This window comes from Carassius gibelio, chromosome A20 (genome assembly GCF_023724105.1).
Source record: "Carassius gibelio isolate Cgi1373 ecotype wild population from Czech Republic chromosome A20, carGib1.2-hapl.c, whole genome shotgun sequence".
NCBI classification, from domain to species: Eukaryota; Metazoa; Chordata; class Actinopteri; order Cypriniformes; family Cyprinidae; genus Carassius; species Carassius gibelio.
Genome location: NC_068390.1, coordinates 3670097 through 3693294, shown reverse-complemented (window position 1 = coordinate 3693294; position 23198 = coordinate 3670097). Strand labels below are relative to the sequence as shown.

At 38.1% G+C, this 23198-nt stretch overlaps 2 protein-coding genes across 3 annotated transcripts; one reads left to right on the top strand and one right to left on the bottom strand.

Moving 5' to 3' along the window:
- Nucleotides 1–142: 142 nt before the first annotated feature.
- On the top strand, nt 143–8784 carry themis (thymocyte selection associated). Of its 2 annotated transcripts, none has more exons than XM_052535827.1 (6): nt 143–505; nt 1112–1249; nt 2709–3170; nt 4024–5093; nt 6813–6933; nt 7189–8784. In XM_052535827.1, exons 1-6 carry the CDS (start codon nt 415–417, stop codon nt 7377–7379), a joined length of 2073 nt encoding a protein of 690 aa, XP_052391787.1. In that variant the 5' UTR covers nt 143–414; the 3' UTR covers nt 7380–8784. The 2 variants fall into 2 exon arrangements, with proteins under 2 accessions (XP_052391787.1, XP_052391788.1); XM_052535828.1 differs by having other exon boundaries at nt 145–505; nt 7207–8782.
- leg1.1 (liver-enriched gene 1, tandem duplicate 1) lies at nt 8779–11809 on the bottom strand. The gene is made up of 6 exons (XM_052535829.1): nt 11461–11809; nt 11028–11120; nt 10756–10940; nt 10134–10255; nt 9290–9528; nt 8779–9149 (listed from the first exon to the last, which is right to left on the bottom strand). Exons 1-6 carry the CDS (start codon nt 11753–11755, stop codon nt 8998–9000), a joined length of 1086 nt encoding a protein of 361 aa, XP_052391789.1. The 5' UTR covers nt 11756–11809; the 3' UTR covers nt 8779–8997.
- Between the last annotated feature and the right edge of the window lie 11389 nt (nt 11810–23198).

Here is a 23198-nt window from a genome sequence, read left to right as displayed (position 1 = left end):
AAACGGATGTCTTACGGATCATTGTTTCACTGATTTGGATCCCTGTTGTTCTGGCATTGTTTTGGCCCTGATGTCATGAAGTCAGGCAGAGGATGTGGGATCTGTGTATGTCATAGTATTTTTGCAGATACCCGGTGCAGCTTCGCTTAACAATGCGTTGAGTTGTGGTATTCGAGCTGTACTCGGCTTCCTGTCCTCCTGTGCTGCGCAGGATGCTTCAGTCTCATTCTCCGTCTGCACTGCTGAGCTCAAGGGGCGTCTGGAGGGGGCAAAGGGCATCCTGGGAGTTCCTCTGACATCTAGCCCTCCGTTAACCCTCTTACGGGACATTTTATGGATTCACAAGGGACAGCGCCTCTTCTCTCAGCCCACCCTAAGCTTTAAAAGCATCTCCTTGTAAAAGCGCAGCAGAAGATGGCTACGACGCTGCATGAATTCACGCAGGTTCTGGATCGTAAAATGTTCCCCAGAGTGCTTCAGATCCAGTCAGGAATATATTATCAAGGTAAGAGTAAAATTCCAGCGTTATCTGCTCAGAATTCATCTGCTCTTCAGTCAAATAATAGCTGTAGTTATGCATTTCCAACATTGTAAAAGCTAGAAGCGCTTGAGTACACTTAATTGTGTAGGTGAGAAACGGATGAAATGGTGAAAAACTAATAGTATTTATTCATAATACGTTTTCTGCTTTAAAAAAAATAAATAAATAAAAGGCAAAATAGGCAACATAATCCTTTTACACAATCTGTGTTTAAGCTTCGAAGTCAGGCCTGTTCTTCCGTATGATGTAAAACAATAGCATCTTTCACAAATACATCCTAAAACATGTTTAAGAGGTAGCAAGAAAAAAAAAAGTATTGAAATTATCAGCTGAAGAAACAAATTTGCATTCATTTTCAAACCACATGATGCCGAGCGGAAACCCACTTCTTTCTGATCTTTTTCTAGATCCTTTTAGTCTGTAATATGTCGTTTGTGATGTCATTTAACTGCTCACAATAGCACTCCAGTGCTGGTGCAGAACTGAAGAAATGGTTTTACTGCAATCGAAACCAAATGGACTGGAATGCTGAATGTGCTTGAAACACTTTACCAACTGCTTCTTTTTCAGGATGCGTGTATGAGATGTTTGGAAGAGAGTGCTCTTTTTCAACGGGAGATTTGCTGAAAGTCATTGATTTCACCATCACCAGATTCACTGCTCAGACCTCCAGCAACACTGAGATTGAGATTCCTGTAGAATTCCCAGGTATTATTTGTGCTTAGAAAGTGATCCAGGTATCGTTGGTTAAAATATATCTGTTTAAAACGACCAGAAATAGCTGAACTTCAGAAGCACCTTCCACTGATCATTAGCTACAGAAATCTACAATTTATCTGTCATCAGTTGATCATTTGGACATGGATTTGTTTTGTTAATGAATTCATTTGAACTTTTTTTAAACATATGATTAACAACAGATTAAAGACTTCTACATTGAAATATTTAAAATATGTAACAATTTTTTTTTTCTTTTTTTTTTAAACAAGCAGTTTACATACATAAAATAATTGCAAGTACATAAAACATAGTCTAAAGACGACAAAAACCTATTTTGAAGTGTGCGTGTGCATGTTACTTTCACAGTCGTGTCAGATGTCGGCTTTTCATTTTGTTCAGTCTTTGTGGGTCCAAAAGATGTAAATGGAGGAAGTCGTGTTTCAAATCTCATCGTCTGCTCATCCACGATAATTCTACCTTTGGTATAAATGCTACAGATCAAACTGAATAAGATCATCTTTTGCTTCTGCTCATGCCAGTTCTGTCACATAAAATGCATTAAGTTACACAATAAGCTGAAATTAAAATTTACCTACAGTACCTTCATTTTTTAAATTTGTTTGCGTATATTTATTCTTCATATCTGTACAACTTCTATTTGAACTTCAGAAGAGTGGGACTTATTTCATAACGGTTAAAGTGAAAGTGTAACAACTCACTTCGTGTAACAATCATCCCGTTTCTTAACTTGGGACTCGGCTGTTCGAGTAGCACAGTGAAGATCATTCCACCAGCGAAGAACAATGTTTCACAAAAGTGCTTGTGTGTCTCTGATGATGTTGAGTGTCGAGGAGTAAAAGTGAGAGGAAGTGTGATGGTGCACACAAATACACACACACAAAAATATTCTGTACACAGATATAGACAACACTTTATTTTAAGAACAAATCCTCACTATTAGCTAGCATGCATATTACTAGTAGTACTTATAAAGCACATATTAAGATCCTACACATACCTAAACTTAACAACTAACTATAAATGAGGCAAAAGTCATTAATAGTTAGTCCATAAACTAAAGTGTGACCCTAATATCATTGTCCTGAGCCTGATGTGAAGAGCGACTAATATACAAAGAGATAATTTGTGCAGTCTTGGGTTCATTAAAGCGAACCCAGTGCTGTGTTACCGGTTACGTGCAGAAGTTTGATCCTTCTGTCTTTGTGATCTGTGACCGTCAGCTGCTCATCGTAACCCTGTAGTATTTTCCATGACAATCTTGTGCCGATTGGTCAAGTGATACTGCAGTGCTGGAACACCTTGAGGATAAAAAGCTCTATCTTCTCTTGGTTAAGTCGGATATAGTGTACAGTGTGTAATCCACATTCTGTATTTTGTCACCACTTTTGGTTCTTGGAGTGATTTAACTTTGTACTCTATGTGTCAGGTTTGTTCAAACTGGTGGCTGACAGTCAGCCGTACCGAAGCATACAAGAGATAGCAGACTCGCTCAAGATCAGCTCCCACAGACTGTCCCAGCCCGTTTTCCTCAGCGGTTTGGAAATTCAGCTGGCACAGGGTGTCGTCAGGAAGGGAGACAGCTTCAGAATCACCTCCGTCACCAACGAGCTCAACGGTGGACGTGTGCAATGTGAGCTGCTACACAGAGAGCCCAAGATCTGCTTCAGCCTGAGCTTCTCCCAGCAAGGACACTTCACAGAGTGCCAGGACAACCAGTTTTACACCCTGAAAGAGATAGCGGAGTGGAAAATCTCCAAAGGCAGAAAGAGGATTGTAACGGAGGTCAAAACTCTACCCAAGAAGGACTTCTTATTCTCGAATTTGCTGGCGAATGTGTCTGGGGAGCTGAAGCTGAGCCCTGTGTATGAACTAAAGGCTGTTACACGACGTGAGTATGACACTAGTTTTATTTCTATTGTAGTGGTGTACACAAATATAGTTATTATAGCCCAACATGTTTTCCTGTAAAAATATCTAAACTCCTTAAAAAGAACCAAAGATGTGTATTAAGTCTTGTTTATAGAGAAATTCAGCAACAATTTAAATGAGCTTTATGCTTTAATCATGAAAGAATTATTTGTCAGTGGTGTGAGAAAAATAAATTGGTTTTCCTTTTGAATTTTATTTTTTTCACTGCCGTATTTATTATTACTATAATCTTAGTTAGGTATCTCTGAAAGCAAGAGATAATATAATTCTTTTTACTTTTCAAGTAAATTGATCTTATTTAAAGGACGTTTAGAGATTTTGGTGACACTTCACAATAAGTTCACGTTTGATAACGTTAGTTATTAAATTAGCTAACACTGATAAATAAAATTAGCTAACACTGATAACTACTTCTAAAGCATGTATTAATCTAAACATTTACATTAATAAAATGAAAAGTTGTATCTGTTCAAATAGACTCGATATAACAAGAACCAACAATGAACAGTTGTATTTTGATCAATTAACGTTATAAAGATTTATCAATACTGTAACTAATTTTAGTAAATAAAAACAATTGCAAAATGTATTCTTCATTGTTTAATGTCAGTTAATGCATTAATGTTAAATAAAGGGAACTTATAGTGTAAAAAAAAATAGACATGACAAAAACTGGCTAGGTTTAGGGCTTTTTAATGTTTTTGCTTCACATTTTATTCAATGGGACAATTTGTGCATGAAAGCGTTCAGATAATTGGCTTACACAAGTTCTGCTCACGTCTGTTCTCTGTGTTTACTCTTTCGTCCCACAGTCAGTGACAAGATTATTCTTGTCCCATCAAATCTGGACGTGGAGGTGGTGGATGTCACTGAGCAGTTTGACTGTGACTCCTTTGTGCAGCCTCTCTCTCTTATGGATGTTTTCAAGAGTCCTCCAGAGTTTTTTCCTGTGGTGGCCAAGTTGTCATGTGAAAGACCTTTTAAGCTTTCGCCAGAGCTGGAAATGCTTTTCAGTTCCAACCAGGTGATCATTCATCGCGCTTTCTATGCAAAACGAATACTGGCCTCGGAAATGGGCCGTGAATCCACAAGACACTTTCTTATTCCAGAGTCCTACAATGGACGCTTCAAGCGCCGGCCGCGGCAGTTCCCCACCGCCTACGACCTGGAGCGCGCGCGCAGCGAGACCGAGCACATACGTGTGGTCGCCACCAGGGAGTTTGAGTCTGTGTACAACGGACTCACTTCTGTTTATGCTGGAGATGAGTTCATAGTGACGAAAGGCAAAAGCTGTGTGCTTTCACACAATGGGACCAAGAGGACAGCTGATGCTTTTCAATGTCTGAAAGTTACAGAGAAAAGCCAAAAGACGGAGGTGAAGGAGTCTGTGCGCCTCCCAATGTGTTTAGAGGGGGGGTTCATGGAGCTGGTTAAAGACAAGCGTCAATACACCATTACGGAAATATGCCGATGGTTTCCGCTGCCCTTCAACGTCAATGTGTCAGTGCGTGACCTCTCTTTGAAGGTGGACGTTTTGGCTGGAGCACCTGGTCTGCACATTGAGGAAGAGATCTCTGATCCTTGCCTCCTCATTTCAAACACTGAGCTCTCAGAGTTCAGAGAGGTGCCAGTCAATCGCACAGACTTGATTCTCAACATAAAACAGCGCTGGGATGGCGAGAATCCAATAAGTAGTGGAAATTCAGCCATTGAGGAGATCTCAGAGGACTGTTACTACACACTCAGGAGGTACGCCGTATCTACTATCACACCCCCTCCACGGCCTCCCAAAAAACCCAAAGCCCCTCCACCACGACCCCCCAAAATGCTGTCATCCAGATCTGAGAGCGCAAACAGTGAGAGCTCCAGCTGCTCTCCACAGGTAAACTGTATTTCATTGTATTTTGTGTTCACTCTTCATCCCTTCATCCCTGTGCTATGACACCTAACAATAGCAAGCCTCTTGGTTCGGTGAACATTCATAAATTAGCAACAAAGCAAAACTGAAGATCCACAATGATCTGTAAAAGAAGATAGTGTTTATAAAGCAGTTATTTAGAGTTTATTGGCTTGTTAGCCAGTAGAATAGCGTAGGATGTTTATTTCGCTGTCATTGTTCCTGTATAATTCATTGTATTTTGGGACCACAACATTGGACGGCCATCTGATGTATACTGCGTAGGAAATGACTAGAGCTGGCTGAAATCACCAGGCTTTGTGCAACATCCTGGAGTCAGGGTACTAATGTTTTCATCAGTCTGCATTTGAAAGTAGCTCATGGATTCGTGGCTTTACATGTGTGAAAGAATATTTTGTATAGAAGCAATAGCCAAACGAGATCTTTGGGTTTCTTAGCCAGAGTAAGCTCCAAAGTGGACCTGACTTCACGGAAATAGTTAGGTTATGAGACTCAGACTGCTTACTGTAAATCATTTAAAGGGCTATTTAAGAGCTTGTGTACACTGCAGGTTTTGGGAGAGAGTAGAGATAGTTTCATGCTAAGCCAAGTGCAGCAGTTTCATTCACAGAACTTTTTAAAGTGCAAAATACTGAAGCATTAAAATTTACCCATGGTATGGTTAATGTGCTAAACTGCAAAAATTATTTTAAGTCATGAGTTTAAATGTCCTTAAAACAAGATCGATTTATTGTGTGGTTTATTAAGTAGCAGATGGCAGATATTTTCTAACTTGGACAAAAAAAAAAAAAAATACTTCTGCTAATGCATTCAGATAATACATTGATGCATGGAAATGCATTATGTAAATAGGAATTCTCTTAAATGATTGACAGTGCATTATATTCAAAATAATTGTTAAAAAATTATTTTAATATTTGAAATCTGAAAAGATGAAAAGATCCAGTTTTTAATGTCAGAATATTTTTCAGAGACCTCCTTACATATGGAACAAGCTGAACATGCATGCAGATCTGCATTTTAAATGCACATTAAAATTAATTGTATGTACAGAACAATAAATAAACCCCCCTCACTGAACAGTTGCAGAAAATGATCACACACACTGATATATGAGAGAAGCTCATTTAACAGTGACGTGCACTCTAATGTGGTAGAAGGCTTATTAAACTGCTAAGCGCCTCCTAGTGGATTGCAATAAGAACTGAACTGTTCAAACAAGATGTTATTTTACAGACAGATCTCACAGACATAGTAGGAGGAGGATAGAAAGACATAGTTGGGATTTATTATTAAAAACTGTATAAAAACTGATTGTAGCATTTTAAGCCTGGACTGTAATGATGTGTACTACATGAATGTTTATATGGCACTATGATGCTTATGTTCCAAAACAATATATACTGCATTGCATACATTTTTATGTTATGTGTAGACATCAGTTCAATTAATTGAAATTAGTCTTTTTCCTCAACAGGATTTGTTGATGTTGTTTATTTGTGTCACCCCCCCCCCCCCCCCCAAATCTGCTATCTGACAATCTGTTTGTCCATGATTTGTACTAAGAGTGTTAAAAAGACTGATTACATCTAAAAAACAAACATAAAAAAACAATAATGGAACTTTTATATTCACTTATTATATACAGTGTCATTTCATAATGTTCTCTCATCCCTGTGACAGAGTCATTGTGTTGAACCTTTCAAGCGAGATGACTTCATGCAATGCAGTGACTCAAAAAATGGAAACAACAAAAAGATTCCCATTAGTCCAGTCCTTTTCCCAAAGCCTACCCTGCAGAAAGGTAGGAACATTTTTCTACATCCCTCTTCAGTGTTTATCAGTTATATGAAGTCATAGAAACACATGCTATAATCAAATTTGGCCACTGGCGCCAGACTCACTATGTTTGTCAAGATGTTCAAACAAACGGAGCAATGTACTCTTTTAAGGAGATCAACCCACTATTTTATAATATTTGTCATTAGCTCTACATATTTAGGCTACATATTTTCATGAATATAAAAAATATATATAAAGTATACACTTCACTTTTTAGCGTTTGATTCCCCCTCAGATCTTCCCAAGGGCCGAAGTCTGGAAAACATATCCATCACAAAACTCGAAGATGACGACAGTGATGTCCATGATTATGAATACATAAATGAAGATCAGCTTGACGGTATAAGGAGGACATTCAGTGAGCAAAACATTAACATGGGCAAAGGAAAACCGAGTAACACAATATAAGTAACACAACATGGTTCAACACACACAGAGTTCACTAGGGCTGTGTTCCAAACCCACTTGCTTCAATTTCACATGACGTGACTGACATGGCCAAAGTCTATTTAATAAGCACATTACTATAAATCTGATGGAATGCAAATAATTTATTAGCTTAAGGTCTTTCATGTTTTTAAATCCCAGTTCAGAACTGTATTATTAGCCCTGGAGGAGAACCGAGATATGAGATCCAAATCTGTGCTTTTTGGAAATGCTTCTCTTAATGGGATTAATGCCACGCTTGGAGTCAACAGGATAAAGTAGATTAGTTCAGCATCATCTTTGCTTGGTCGGTTGATGGTCTGACCCTGTTTTCATGCAGGTTACTCATCCAAATCCTTTCCCTGAATCTGTGATAAGAGCCATTGTATATTATGGTGCTTGTATTAACTGTATACTGTTTGTTATGAAATGCTAATAAGTATAGTCTGGTGAAGCACACAGTACGTAATCTTCCAATTTTAGATGTCATATTTATACATATATTCACTGCCTACCATACATGACAAATATTTCCCGTCGACACATTATTCAATAAAAAGAAAGTCACATTCATTTCAGCGGCCAGAACCTGTAGATCTGTGTGGCCACTTCTTTAAAAGCAGATTTTTAAAAGAAGAACTTCAAAAGAAAAAAACGTTTTATTTTGAGGTATATAGTTGTGTATCACCAGAGAAGCAATTGGTACTTAAAAAATCTCAACAGGGTTGTAGACTGAATGATAAAATCACATCCAAGGCAGGCAAATACACATCACTGTACAGATGGCAAAAGCTCAGTTTAGCATGGTTAATGTAGTGTTAATGTATTACAATGAATTTTATGAAACGCCACCACCCTGTCCACGTGGTTTATGATGGGAATTAAAATTGAATTCAAACTGTTCAAATGTATCGCCAATGGACAAAAATGCAATGACAACAAAGCTGTTTCTGTAGCCAAGTCTCTGCGAGCACCCGTGTCTCTCCAGGCTGCAGCTGCGCTTGGGGAGAATGGTTTGCGGATCATGCACGCTCAGAAAAGATACAAATAAATGTACAAAAGCTGTCGCTGGAGTAGTGACTTTTCAAGAGGTCCACTTTTATACCTTATTTATTAAATGGTGCTTATTAGTACCTGAAGTACCGTTTAAAAGGGTACCGCCACAGTGACAGCTGTTTTTATTAAGTAATGCTTTCAGAGGAATCATTCGTTTTTGTTAACTTAAAGATATATTTATCTCAGACCTAAAAAAGGCACAGTCTTTCTGTACAGTGTTGTTATATATCATAGAATTGAAAGTGGGTGTATTTTTTTACATTATTTTGTGGAGAAAGGAACCACATTTTCTGGTGTATTTTGAATAAAGGAGAAAGGCGCCATGTTTGATTGTTTTCTCTTGTCTTTATTTTGTTAAAGATACAAATGAGAGTGTAAAGATAGACTGCCTGTCATGGAAACATATCTGTTGTGGACACAGCCAACATCTGCAGATGAATGAGCTGTTTGATGTACACAGCTCTTATTCACAGCTAGAAACAGGTTTATTCTACCAGGTTTTTATATCTATTAGAGAATGTTAACAGCGTTAACAGATAATGTGTCAGCAGCTTGTGCTCATCTCAGTCAGGATTGCCATCAGACTGGTACCAGGGAACTTGGGGTCAAGAATGAGGTCGTAAAGAAGACCTTGACCTTTCTCCCGAGCCTGAGGTGAACACATCGCTCTCCGCCAGAGATTCACAAGGGAACCACCTGTTTCCAAATAAATAACTTTAATTCAGTGGATAAGAAAAATGAATTTTCAGCAATCAGCAATTCACTAGTGGTCTCAGACTTCTGGACCCCGTTTGTTTAACTTTTCTCCCTCCCTCCATTTCCTCTGCTATTCTTACCAAGCAGTTGATTCACACTGTTCATCCAGCCTAAGATGTGGAGTGTGTGGTTCTCCTCAGCGCTGAGATCGGTAATTTTGGGTGGGCTATCAGACTCCTTCAGCACTCGGCTCGGCAGAGGAGCCATGTACTTCTCGGACTTCTCAATGTTAGCGTGGAAATGAGAAGCTGCTACATATGCTGCCGAGCTGAGCCAACCCTGTCCAAAGCGCACCTCAGGAGACGAGTACAACTTCTGCCTACAGCACAGGGTTAAAGAAGCTTTATTACAACATCAGGCAGCTGCCAAGCTGAGACAGGAAGAAGATCCACACATATTTGTGACCCTGGATCACAAAAGTTGTAATAAGGGTATATTGTTCAAACACATCACCTGAAAGCTGAATAAATAAGATTTCCATTGTATGATTTGTTAGGATAGGACAATATTTGGCTGATATACAACGAATACTAATCTGAAATCTGAGGGTGCAAAAAATCTAAATATTGAGAAAATCGCATTTAAATTTGTCCAAATTAAGTTTTGATATATTTACAGTAGGAAGTTTACAAAATATCTTTATGGAACATGATCTTTATCCTAATGGATTTTGACATAAATTAGAAAATCTATAATTTGACCTATATAATGTATTTTTGGCTATTGCTACAAATATACCCCAGCGACATAAGACCAGTTTTGTGGTCCAGAGTCACATTTGGATAAAGTGAATGGCATGATGTCATTCGAGCAAGAGTTTGAATGCTTTATTAAGTGTGTGTGTGTGTGTGTGTGTGTGTGTGTGTGTATGGACCTTATATATATGGTATATATATATCCATATGGTCTTCAATATATATGGACCTTTCACTGCAAGCCAATGAGGCCGTTTGTAGAGACGCCTCTTCTGCTGCCCACAACAGTCCCAGAATCTTGTCCTTCTTGTTGAAATCTGTGTCGTCAGAGTTATTGATGTGCTGCAAAGACTATAGAGGAACACATAAAACAATCTTTTGCACAAATAAGTACATGATCAGTATCACAATTTTTCTAAAATCCAGTTAGTGACCTAGAGAATGAAGTATTCTTCATTTTATAATAAATATATTCATTTGTCATTGATCTGCAATGTGTGGTCACCAACTTTTGGAGCCCACTATGTATAGGCACTGTGAAATTTTCTCTCTTATGTTTTTATTTTTGTTATTAATTCATTTATTTTTATGGGGAGTTCACATAAAGTGGATATAGTCTTGTGGTGCACACAAATATGTGTATGCATGATAATTGCTATTACTGCTTGACACTGTATTGGTCTTCTTAAATATAAACGTTTCACTTTAGAAAAAAAGGCAATTGCTAAATTAACAAATGTAGGGTTAATTCATGTTAATTAGGATGCTTTCCCAGTCCCATTTGACCTGAATTCACCCTAAATGTGCATCTAAAGTAAAAACTTAACAACAACAACAAAAAAACATGATACCTGGAAAAATGTTTCCCACTTAGTCATGGCATCAGGATGTTTGGTGGAGCAGTCTGTGTAGCTGGAGCAGTAATCTTGAGCCTCCTCTGCTGGAGCCTGGATGTGCAGCTGAGTCTCACCCTTCCCAGCTACCCCTGTCTGAACTGCTGCCAGGAAGGGAAGCACGGATAGGTAGTAGTTCATACCTAGAGACAGCGAAAGTGCCCGAATGAGAAAAGACAGGACAGTTCACATCCATCTAGTTATTCTAGCAAATATAGAACCGCACTTACATGCATACCAGCTCTGAGGAGAGATGCAAACTGGCTCTGAACTTTCCAATCCACAAGTGCTGCTACTGCCAGGGCTTGGGTCAGTCAGCCGGCCTGTGATGGCATTTGAAACAGGTGACAACCAAAGCTGAATGTCCTTATAGAGTTAAATATCTTCAATCAAATTCAAAACATGTCATACCCAACCGCCTACATACACTAGAATTCGCATTATCACCGTTCCTGTGTTTATATGTTTATAGTCTACATACTATACAGTAAGATGCATGTTTAATGGGTTCTGCACGTTCTCAGGAATAAACAATTAATCATAACTGGAATATTTGGCTAGTTTGATTCTGATATAAAGCAAAAGACATTGTTTCACTTCAAACAACTCTCACTTATAGAGACTTGCTTCTTATTGTTACATCTGAGAGGTAATTGATCATACCTGATTTGAGTTTCCAGCCCAGCTGCAGAGGAAGACTCCACAGAGGACTCTCTTTCTCTCCAGGGCCCATGGAGCTCATATAGGGATCAGTAGAATTGATCATCGACTTGTACAAGGCCATTCTCTGTAAGTAGTCCCATGGGTTTACCTGGATCACCCCGTCGACTGTGGGCAGTTGGGAAAGCTCGCTTGGGGCTTTGTCCCACTGAATAGGAAGACCATTCTCAGTCACTACTGCTGCCTGGCCAAGCACAGCTAACAAGACTGCAGCAGCCACCGCTCTGATGAAACCCATACTGGAGAATCTAGTTGGACTGCCGAAGTGTTGTGCTCAGTGGAAGAGCTTTAATTTATGGGCAACCACAGGACTTTGGTCCCAAATGGAAAAAGGGCCAAACTGGGGGTGTGGGTGGGGACAGATGCATACAAGTAGAGACATTCTTTCTAATTTATACATGTATTATGTGTACAATGTATATTGTACACTTTTAGCTGTGAAAACAATACAACTATGTACCTTTGGAGATTATTACTCTAGTAACAGCTGTTATGTACAATATTGGATGTATGTCATATATTCTTCATAGGAGAAAAAAAAAATCAATGTCTTGTTTAATGTATTACTTGAGAGCGGTGAACAGCTTGTGTAACATTTAACTTGACTCAATATGGACCTAGGTCAGCTAGCAGTTTGCAAACATGAATAGTATATTTGGACAGTCTGATCACCACCCCACCAGAGTACAAGTGTGACATAACAGTTTCTGGTCTGTTTCTCCAAGTGTCACTGAGGACCACCAAATATTTATCTATGTTGTCTTATATTGTAAAAATAATGTTTGCAACTATTGGTTTCTTTAGTGCATCTTTTAAATAGGCACGGAAGAAATAAATACATATTTTATGTTTATTGATAACAAACAACATGTTTCTTGGATGATACATTAGATCAGCATTGAAATGCACTGAAACTTTAGGTCTATATGAATTAAATAAATGTCACATAAATTATGTAAATAAAAAAGAACACAAAGAGTTAATTGATACTCTTTTCATTATCACTGCATGATATGGCAAAATGATTCCAAGTTATGTTTGTGCATTCCAGATCCACATGAGTCAGCTGAATGATTAGGTTAGCAATTTGTCACCTTTGTATTGCCAGCACTGTGCTCTTCTGTTTGAGCTTTAGGAATTAATTACAGATAAATAATAATGATAATAATAACAATAATACTAAAACCTGTCAAAATACAAACAATTGTATAATTGTATTAGAAGATTGAATATAAACTATTGCACTACTAAATAGTTTGGGTCCATATAACTTGGCACAATAAATGCATTGAAGCATTTCAAGTTCATTATTGCAAGAAATACAAAATATGTACAATATGCATATATTGTCTATACAATTCTTAAGTCCTGATTAGTCACTGTTTTTTTAACAGTGGACCACTGAAATACAAAAGGTTTATAAACAATTTTCACTCAATTGCTCTGAAATTTTGTAAACAATTACAAAGAAACACACAGTAAATTATTGCATTAAATTAAACATTAAATGTTTAAGTAGAAAAATGTAAGTAGTATTTCCTTATACAGTACCTTTTTACAAATTTTGTTATGTTGCAGCCCTTATGTTAAACTTCTTTGAATTACTTTTTTTTCCACACTCCATACACCATAATGACAAAGCAAAAACAGAAGTCAAGTCAAGTAACCTTTATTTATATAGTGCTTTAAACAAAATACATTGCGTCAAAGCACTGAACAACATTCATTAGGAAAACAGTGTGTCAATAATGCAAAATGATAGTTAAAGGCAGTTCATCACTGAATTCAGTGATTTCATCTCTGTTCAGTTATATAGTGTCTGTGCATTTATTTGCAATCAAGTCAACTATATCGCTTTACTCAAAAAATGTAATTATTTACTAGTTACTAGTTACTTCTGTAAATTGTAATGAGATTACTTTACTAGTTACTGCATTTGAAAAGTAACTTCACTACTTATTACTTTACTTTTTTTAGGGCCCTATAAAATCCATTTTATTTTTTTCTCAACTCCTTTTTAATGGTTACATTTAATTTTATTCATCAAAAAGCATGTCTAATTAATTTAATTCATAACACTTACACATTTTCACAGCAATTTATTAAAAGTTTAACAAAAATTACGTTTAGGGCCCTATGAAATGTTTTATTTTTTCTTCACCATATGTTTTATTTTTTTAGCATGTGTAATTATTTAAATGCTAAAAAACAACTTCATTTATTAAATTGTCTTAAAATAGCCTTATAAAATGTTTTTTTCCCCTCAGAAATTCTGTTGTGTATTTAAATTTTTCTGGTTATCAAATGAAGGGATAAAACATTCATTTAGATTTTCTTTTAAATATAAATTGCATTTCTTTTTTCTTCTTGTGATAAATATATTTTCAATCTGAGTATGAACAACAAACACAAACTATGCAGCATAAAGTAAAAACAATTGCACAAATTGTCTTCAACAATACAGTGCAAAAACAGTGCAAATGATTCACAAACAACATACAAAATGAGTGAGAAATATTCAGAGTGCAACAGAAAAAAAATAGTGCAACTATCTTTATGAACTGTATAATTATATAATGATTTACATAGTATACAATAGATAATATAAATGATCGATCCTTTGGCTGTAATCTGTCAGAATCGATTATACCGGGACATCGCCTAACGACCCAAGACATAAATTCCAGTGCTTTATCAGATATGTACCTCTGTTTCATCCTTGTTTTTGATTTGTTTTATGTCAAAGTACTCTGTCGAGTATTTTTTGTGCTTTTTCTGAGATTTCTCATGCAAATGTGTTATTGTGTGTTTGTATTCATGCACTCACGACAGACTTTACTTTCACTTTGTTTTCGTTCATTTTCCAAAGCAATAGGCTATGTTTAGTAGTAGTTCAAAAGACTACTTATTGGTTTAATATGGGAGAATTTGAATCAATCTGTGCTCCGGGGTGGGACTAGCGTCACCAATCATTTCTGTTTGGCTCAGAGGAACGAAAACATTGGTTTCTTCTGACAAATCAATGTTGTCAAAATGCGATTTGAAAAACTAATGGAATGCATAGTCAATATAAAAAACTGGATGACGAGTAATTTCTTACTGCTAAATTCTGAAAAAACACAGGTGTTAATTAAGAAGCACCTCTTTTAGGAGCTTAGATGGTATAGGGTCTAACATACATGTTGTTGGTTTACATGATTTAACAAGTTTATACAATTCTTCCTCTCCTATAGTAGAGAATGAGTGGAACTGTTCCTCAGGGGGTCTATAGTGCACTGTCTGATGTGATACTGTAGCTGACGGCTGAATGGTTACAATTTTATCTCTTCTAATTGTCACGGCCACTATACAGGAAACCACAGAGAAAGATCCAATAGCGGGTACATCTTTATTAAAGGGGCAATCCAAAGAATAAACAGTCCAGGCAGGGGTCGATATCCAACAAATCCAAAACATGAACAAACACGGACACAAGGCAAGGGCACGATAAGAGACGGACATGAATTAAACAAGGACTCTGTAACACATACTAAGACAGACCGGGTATAAATACACAGGGAGAGACAAACGCTAATGGGGAATAGACAGAGTGTAATGATTGATTACCAGTGACAGCTGGGTGCAATGATTTAGGCAGAGACATGAGGAATGTGGTTAATGAAGTGACAGACACCGTGGGGAAGGAGGACATCTAGTGGATCTCCGGGGAACACAAACCAGACACTATGACAATACCCCCCCTCTACGGAGCGGCTCCCAGACGCTCCACGACAAGACTTCAAAACCAGGAGGGAGGCGGACAGGTGGAGGCTCAGGAGGAGGGACGGAGGGCCAGAAATTTTTTGGGGGAAACCAGAGACCAGAGGAACATGAAAATGGGGAACAGACACCAGAAGTGCAAACCTAAAACAGGGAGACAAGGAGGGAGGTGGACCGGAGGAGGTTCAGGGGGAGGGACGGAGGGCCAGGCTAACAAGGGGGAATGACTGGAAGTGAACACAAAAAAACAAAAAGCAAAAAACAACAACAATAACACAGGAGATCAGGATGATTTGCAGAAGACCACCACAGCCATATGGTCAGGGTGGAAGCCCCCCAGGGTGGAACAGAAGACCACCGTAACTGTGTGGTCAGGGTGGGAGCCCCCCAGGGCGGAGCAGAAGACCACCCCATCCGTGCGGCCGGACCCACAGGAGGACGAGTCTGGTTGGGCAAGTCTGAAACAAAGAATCTGAACAAGTTAAGAGTAGCCTCCGTGGCCACAACAGGATCCGTCAGATGCTCATAGAGTTCGACTGGGACCTGATGAGGCTCTGGCAACCCTATGGTGTTTATACTGGATTCCAGAAGATCAATGCAGACTTGACTCTGCTCCTGAAGATCCTTGGTGGTCTGACTCTGCTCATGAAGATCATTGGCAACTTGCATTTTTTCATGGAGATCATTGGTGAATTGCATTTGTTCTTGAAGATCACCGGTGACTTGACTCTGCCCTTGAAGATAACCGGTGACTTGACTCGGTCCCTGAAGATCACCGGTGACTTGACTTGACTCTGGAAGGTTAACGGTGACTAGTCCTGACTCTGGAGGGTCAACGGTGACTAGCCCTGACTCTGGAAGGTCAGTGGTGACTAGCCCTGACTCTGGAAGGTCGTCGGTGTCTAGCCCGGACTCTGGAAGGTCGTCGGTGTCTAGCCCGGACTCTGGAAGGTCGTCGGTGTCTAGCCCGGACTCTGGAAGGTCGTCGGTGTCTAGCCCGGACTCTGGAAGGTTGTCGGTGTCTAGCCCGGACTCTGGAAGGTTGTCGATGACTAGCCCTGACTCTGGAAGGTCATCGGTGACTAGCCCTGACTCTGAAGGGTCCAAGAACACCTGGCTCGACTCCTTTTTTTTTTTTTTTTTTTTTTTTAGCGGGTACATCTTTATTAAAGGGGCAATCCAAAGAATAAACAGTCCAGGCAGGGGTCGATATCCAACAAATCCAAAACATAAACCAACACGGACACAAGGCAAGGGCACGATAAGAGACGGACAATAATTAAACAAGGACTCCTTGACACATACTAAGACAGACTGGGTATAAATACACAGGGAGAGACAAACACTAATGGGGAATAGACAGAGTGTAATGATTGATAACCAGTGACAGCTGGGTGCAATGAATTAGGCAGAGACATGAGGAATGTGGTTAATGAAGTGACAGACACCATGGGGAAGGAGGACATCTAGTGGATCTCCGGGGAACACAAACCAGACACTGTGACACTAATAGTATCGATTTTAGAAGTAAAGTAGTTCATAAAGTCATTACTGCTGTGATGTCGGGAAATGTCAACACTTGTTGAGGCTATATTTTTCATTAATTTAGCCACTGTATTGAATAAATATCTGGGGTTATGTTTGTTTTCTTCTAAAAGAGAAGAAAAGTAATTGGATCTAGCAGTTTTTAATGCTTTTCTGTAGGATAGGTTACTTTCCCGCCAAGCAATACGAAAAACCTCTAGTTTTGTTTTCCTCCAGCTGCGCTCCATTTTTCGGGCTGTTCTTTTTAGGGTGCGAGTATGCTCATTATACCATGGTGACATACTGGTTTCCTTAACCTTCCTTAAGCGTAAAGGAGCAACTGTATTTAAAATGCTAGAAAAGAGAGATTCCGTAGTTTCTGTCACATCATCAAGTTGTTCTGAGGTTTTGGATATGCTAAGGAATTTGGATACATCAGGAAGATAACTTAAAAAGCAGTCTTTTGTAGTAGAAGTGATGGTTCTTCCATACTTGTAACAAGAAGTAGAATTTACAAATTTGGCTATATAAAGTTTGCACAAAACTAAATAATGATCTGGGATATTATCACTTGACTGCATAATTTCAACACTATCAACATCAATTCCATATGACAGTATTAAATCTAGAGTATGATTTCGACAATGAGTAGGTCCTGAAACGTGTTGTCTAACCCCGATAGAGTTCAGAATGTCTATAAATGCTGATCCCAATGCATCTTTTTCATTATCAACATGGGTATTAAAATCAACAATTATTAAAACTTTATCTGCAGCCAGAACTAACTTGGAAGTAAAATCACCAAACTCTTTAATAAAGTCTGTATGGTGCCCTGGTGGCCTGTATGCAGTAGCCAGTACAAACATAACAGGGCATTTATCATTAACATTTGTTTCTCTGGATAATGTTATATGAAGCACCATTACTTCAACCGAGTTATACTTGAAGCCTGCCCTTGAAATCCTGAAAACGTTGTTATAAATTGAAACAACACCTCTCCCTTTGCCTTTGAGATGTGGCTCATGTTTATAACAGTAATCTTGGGGGGTGAACTCATTTAAAATAATGTAATCATCAGGTTTTAGCCAGGTTTCTGTCAAACAGAGCACATCTAGATTATGATCAGTGATCATATTTTTTTACAAGAAGTGTTTTTGTAGAAAGGTTTTTCAATAAGCCAAGCTTTATCATTTGTTTATCCGTATTGCATCTGTTTTTTATTTGTTGAACCTCAATTAAATTGTTAATCTTAACTTGGTTTGGACGGTTTTTGTTAAAATAATGTAATCATCAGGTTTTAGCCAGGTTTCTGTCAAACAGAGCACATCTAGATTATGATCAGTGATCATATTTTTTTACAAGAAGTGTTTTTGTAGAAAGGTTTTTCAATAAGCCAAGCTTTATCATTTGTTTATCCGTATTGCATCTGTTTTTTATTTGTTGAACCTCAATTAAATTGTTAATCTTAACTTGGTTTGGACGTTTTTTGTATTTTCTAGTTCAGGGAACAGACACTCTATGTGCTGAGAATTAACTGACCTCTGTGACGTGAGGCAGCTAGCAGACGGTCGGTTTAGCCAGTCTGTCTGCTTCCTGACCTGGGCCCCAGTTAGTCAAGTATAAACACTAAGACTATTTGCCATATTTCTGGAGAGAAGAGCGGTGCCACCCCAGGAGGGATGAAGACCATCTCTTTTAACCAGGTCAGGTCTGCCCCAAAAGCTCGTCCAATTGTCTATGAAACCTATGTTATTCTCTGGGCACCACTTAGACATCCAGCCATTGAGTCATGACAATCTGCTATGCATCTCGTCACCACGGTAAGCAGGGAGGGGACCAGAGCATATTAGTTTTTTTGACATCATGCTTGCAAGTTCACACACCGGTAAACATTTGACTATGTTGGCTGGTGTCTCTATATTCACGTTTCGTTCAATAGAATCACCAATAACTAGAGTATCAGGTTTCTCAGTGGGTGCATAAATGAGTGGGGATAACCTGTTTAATGTTTTGATCAGAACAGAAGAGCAGTGTTTTGACCCACGACTACACTGCCTCACTGTCACCCAGTTGCCCTGCTGCAGGAGCTCTGTTGCCGGAACCGAACAATGTACAGGAATCCCTGAGCTAGACGCATCCAAAGCCATATCTAAAGCCCTAACATTCTTGCTGTCCTCAATTAAAGTTTGGTTACATGTCTCTAATTCTGAAATCTTCACTGTCAGCCTAACTATTTCCCTGCATTTATCACATGTGAATCCCTCATCTGTGACAGAGATAGATAAACTGTAAATGTGACAAGAGGTGCAAATAATCACCGTGCTTGATTAAATATTCTTACCACAGTTGTTTGATGAACTTGTGAAAAACTGGAGCAAGAGAGAGGAGAGGAGAAAAGAAAACAGCGATAGGTTCGAATGAAAACGCTAATGACAAGCTAACGAGTGTTGACGCTTTCTAACGAGTGCTAATGCTAGAGGATTATAATGTAAAAGGAACTCATTCAAATACTGAGGTGCTAAACCATTCAGGGCTTTATAAATATTAAGCAATATTTTAAAATCTATTTTTTGATAGGGCTAAAATGGTCACACTTCCTCGTTCTAGTAAGAACTCTTGCTGCTGCATTTTGGACTAGCTGTAGTTTGTTTACAAAGCGTGCAGAACAACCACCCAATAAAGAATTACAATAATCTAACCCTGAGGTCATAAATGTTAAGGATGAGAAAAGAGGACCAAAAGGCGAGACTCTCAGTCACGGTCTTTTAATGGAAACAAGGCAGACAAAGAATCAAAATGGTAAACACAAATCCACTCTGGAGACAGAGGTATCAGTCAAACAGAAATCTTTGCTCGTAAACCCTGAGCTTAAACTAAAGGTAGTTGATTAACAGGTTACTGGAATTCGGGATGAGTGGCAGCCGAGCCAGGTGCAGTGGGAGACTCCGACAGAGGGTACGGCGAGGGGCAAAGCCTGTAGAGCTGGATACCGCGTCCGTTCAGAACCACAGCTTCTGAATTGGTAGAGCACAGTAGGGAGCTTGAAGGGGAATGACTTCCAGACACACCGCACAGGACTAGACAGGACAGGACAAACTGGATTCAGAAGGTAAGAGATGCGTCTTCAGCATTGATCGCTAGGAATAAACTGACAAAGGGGTTAATGAAAGCGGAGGTAGAAATAGAAGGAGGATTCAGGGAAAAGGGGAAACAGGTGGAAAGATTGGGTAAGTAGGAACAGCTGGGACTAATGAAGTTAAAGTGATGGTGTAGAGAAAGAGTGGGCAGGATAACTACAAGAGGGAGACAGAGAAAGGAGGAAACTATGCATTCCATTAGTTTTCAAAATTGGTGTGTTTCGCCGGGTTGCAAAGAAATATAGAGCTGAGTATCATCAGCATAACAGATGATGATATGTCTCCCAAGGGTAACATATAAAGCATGAAGAATAGCGGCCCTAGTACGGAGCCTTGAAGTACACCAAACTGCACTTGTGATCGATATGATACCTCTTCATTCACTGCTACGAACTGATGTAAGTACGATTTAAACCATGCTAATGCACTTCCATTAATGCCAACAAAGTGTTCAAGCCTATGCAAAAGAATGCTGTGGTCAATTGTGTCAAACCCAGCACTAAGATCCAATAGAGGAGATACAACCATGATCAGATGATAAGAGCAGGTCATTTGTAACTCTAAGGAGAGAAGTCTCAGTACTATGATACGGTCTAAATCCTGACTGTCACAACTTCATAAATGTATTAAAAATAACAAAACTGAAGTAAGTACATTGCATAAGTATTCCTACCCTTAACTCAGTACTTAGCTGAAGCACCTTTACAGTCTCAAGTCTTTTTCGGTATGATACGATAAACTTTGCTCATCAGAATTTGGAAATTATCAAAACTCCTTTTCCCACTGTCAGCCTGACACAGAAGAACCCCTTTTGAAGTGCCCCAGAAATTGCTCTATTACCCTAATTTCTAAACATCTTTTCTCAAGGGGGATCTTTTTTTTGCAACATCTTTGGTAAGTAAACTAGATATTTTCATTCCCAAATCAATTTTGTCTAACATAGTTTTACTGTAAATTATGAAAATATCAAGGTTGCCATATGGCAACTCTGTACCACAATGGAATTGCAGTAATGTATTTCCCAATTGGGATTTTTATAGATAGTAGCATCACTAAAATTCTCACAGTTATTGTTATTCTCAAGTGTTTATTGTAGTATAGTTGTATTTAAGTATAAATAACAAAATTATGTCTTCTTTTCAGAAAATGAATACAGCAATATTTTATGGAAAAGGCAATAGTAAGAGTGCAGAGTTGGCCTTTCATGGAGAAAAAGGGAAGTGCAAATACCCTGGCTGCAGGGGGATCGTCCGGATGAAGTGCAGAAAATGTGACATGCACCTTTGCATTACAGCTGAAAGGAACTGTTTTTTGCATGTCATGAAATGTGACATGATTTGGATTGAGACAAGTGCACATGGATGGACTGGGAAAACACACACTTTACTTCAGGGAGCTGGCTATCGTAATACCTGTATTTGTGTTTTCATGTTCTACATGGTATTAGTGCTTGTTCCAAGCTACCATATATTCACTTAACTAGTATAAATTAATTTCAAAAAGACTTGTTTTTGTTGTTGGAAACTTTGTGGATGTAAAACAATAAAAAGCTGATGAATTTGATATGCATATATGGTACAAAAGTGCATTTTGTCCATTTGCAAGCATTAATATAATACTTTTAAGTACCATTTTGAAGGTTAAATGATATGAACCTACTTACTTTTGGTTCCAAGTATGAAAATCTATCAATATCTAAAATAAATGAACATTCAAATAGAAACCATGTAAATCATAATTTAAGAGAAAAACTACTTTTTGGGCCATTTTCCATTTCCATTCCAACGTTTTCCTAAACAAAAAAAAGGAAATTTATTTATTTATTTATTGTATAATTGAAGCTATTTCATGTAATGAAAACTTATTTAAAAAAATATCTCATGGTTAGAACTTAATGTGTACCATAGAGGGTTAAGTATAAAAATGTAAGTAGTATTTCTTTATACAGTGCCAGTAAAAAAGTATTCATACCCCTTCATTTTTTTACACATTTTGTTATCTTGCAGCCCTTATGTTAAACACCATAATGACAAAGCAAAAACAGAACTTTCACAATTTCATAAATGTATTAAAAATAACAAAACTGAAGTAAGTACATTGCATAAGTATGTACTCAGTATGTAATTCAGTACTTAGCTGAAGCACCTTTACAGTCTCAAGTCTTTTTGGGTATGATACTACAAGCTTTGCTCATTAGAAATTATCTGCCATTCTTCTCCTTATCTCTTCACCTCTGAAGCTCTGTCCGGTTGGATGGGGGCAGACGCACGTTTTCAGGTTTCTCCAGAAATATTTGATTGGGTTCAAGCCCAGACTATCTACAGAAACATACCAATCTACCATTGTCATAATGTTATGATAACCTTATATTTTAATGTTCTCTCTACATTTTAAACACCCATATTTTATGTTATGCAAATGTTATTTACTGATTATACCAACGCTGGACAAACATTCCCTTTGATCATTCATACCTGTTATGTCAACAATATTTATTATGTTATGTAAACATTTACATCCATTTTTTTTATGTTTGAGAAACTTTTTTTAACTATTGTCATAACTATCAGGAGTGAGGGTGAAGGGCGAGGCGAGGACTCAGTAGTGCAGAAGATGATATTTTATTAATAATAAAATAAAAACAATAACAATGAAAAAAAAACTACCCTGTGAGGAAAAAACTCAGCAGGCAATCTGACAGGATGGGCAGGACAAGGCAGGGTAGGATCATAACACAACCAGGGATCATATCACGACAAACTGGCACAGGACTGTAAACATAAGAAGAATAAATAGGGAACAAACGAGGATGGTAAAAAGAGACAACCGGTGGGGCAACTGAACCAACAAAGAGGTCACAAGATGGGCGGCAGGGTTCCTCACACATTGATTTATTTACTTGTATGTTTGGTGCAGTAGGGGGCCCAACCTCAGTTACTTTTTTCATTGGGCCTAAAATTGCTAGCAGTCCCTCTGCATCTTTCTATAAACAAGCTTAATATATATATATATATATATATATATATATATATATATATATATATATATATATATATATATATATATATATGTGTGTGTGTGTGTGTGTGTGTGTGTGTGTGTGTGTGTGTGTGTGTGTGTGTGTGTGTGTGTGTGTGTGTTCTATCAAAATGTTTTTTATAATTTATCAGAAGTTGAAACTAATTAGAATCAGAATCGCTTTTATTGCCAAGTACTGTATGTATACTCTACATGTAGGAGGAATTTGTCTTAGTAAATTGG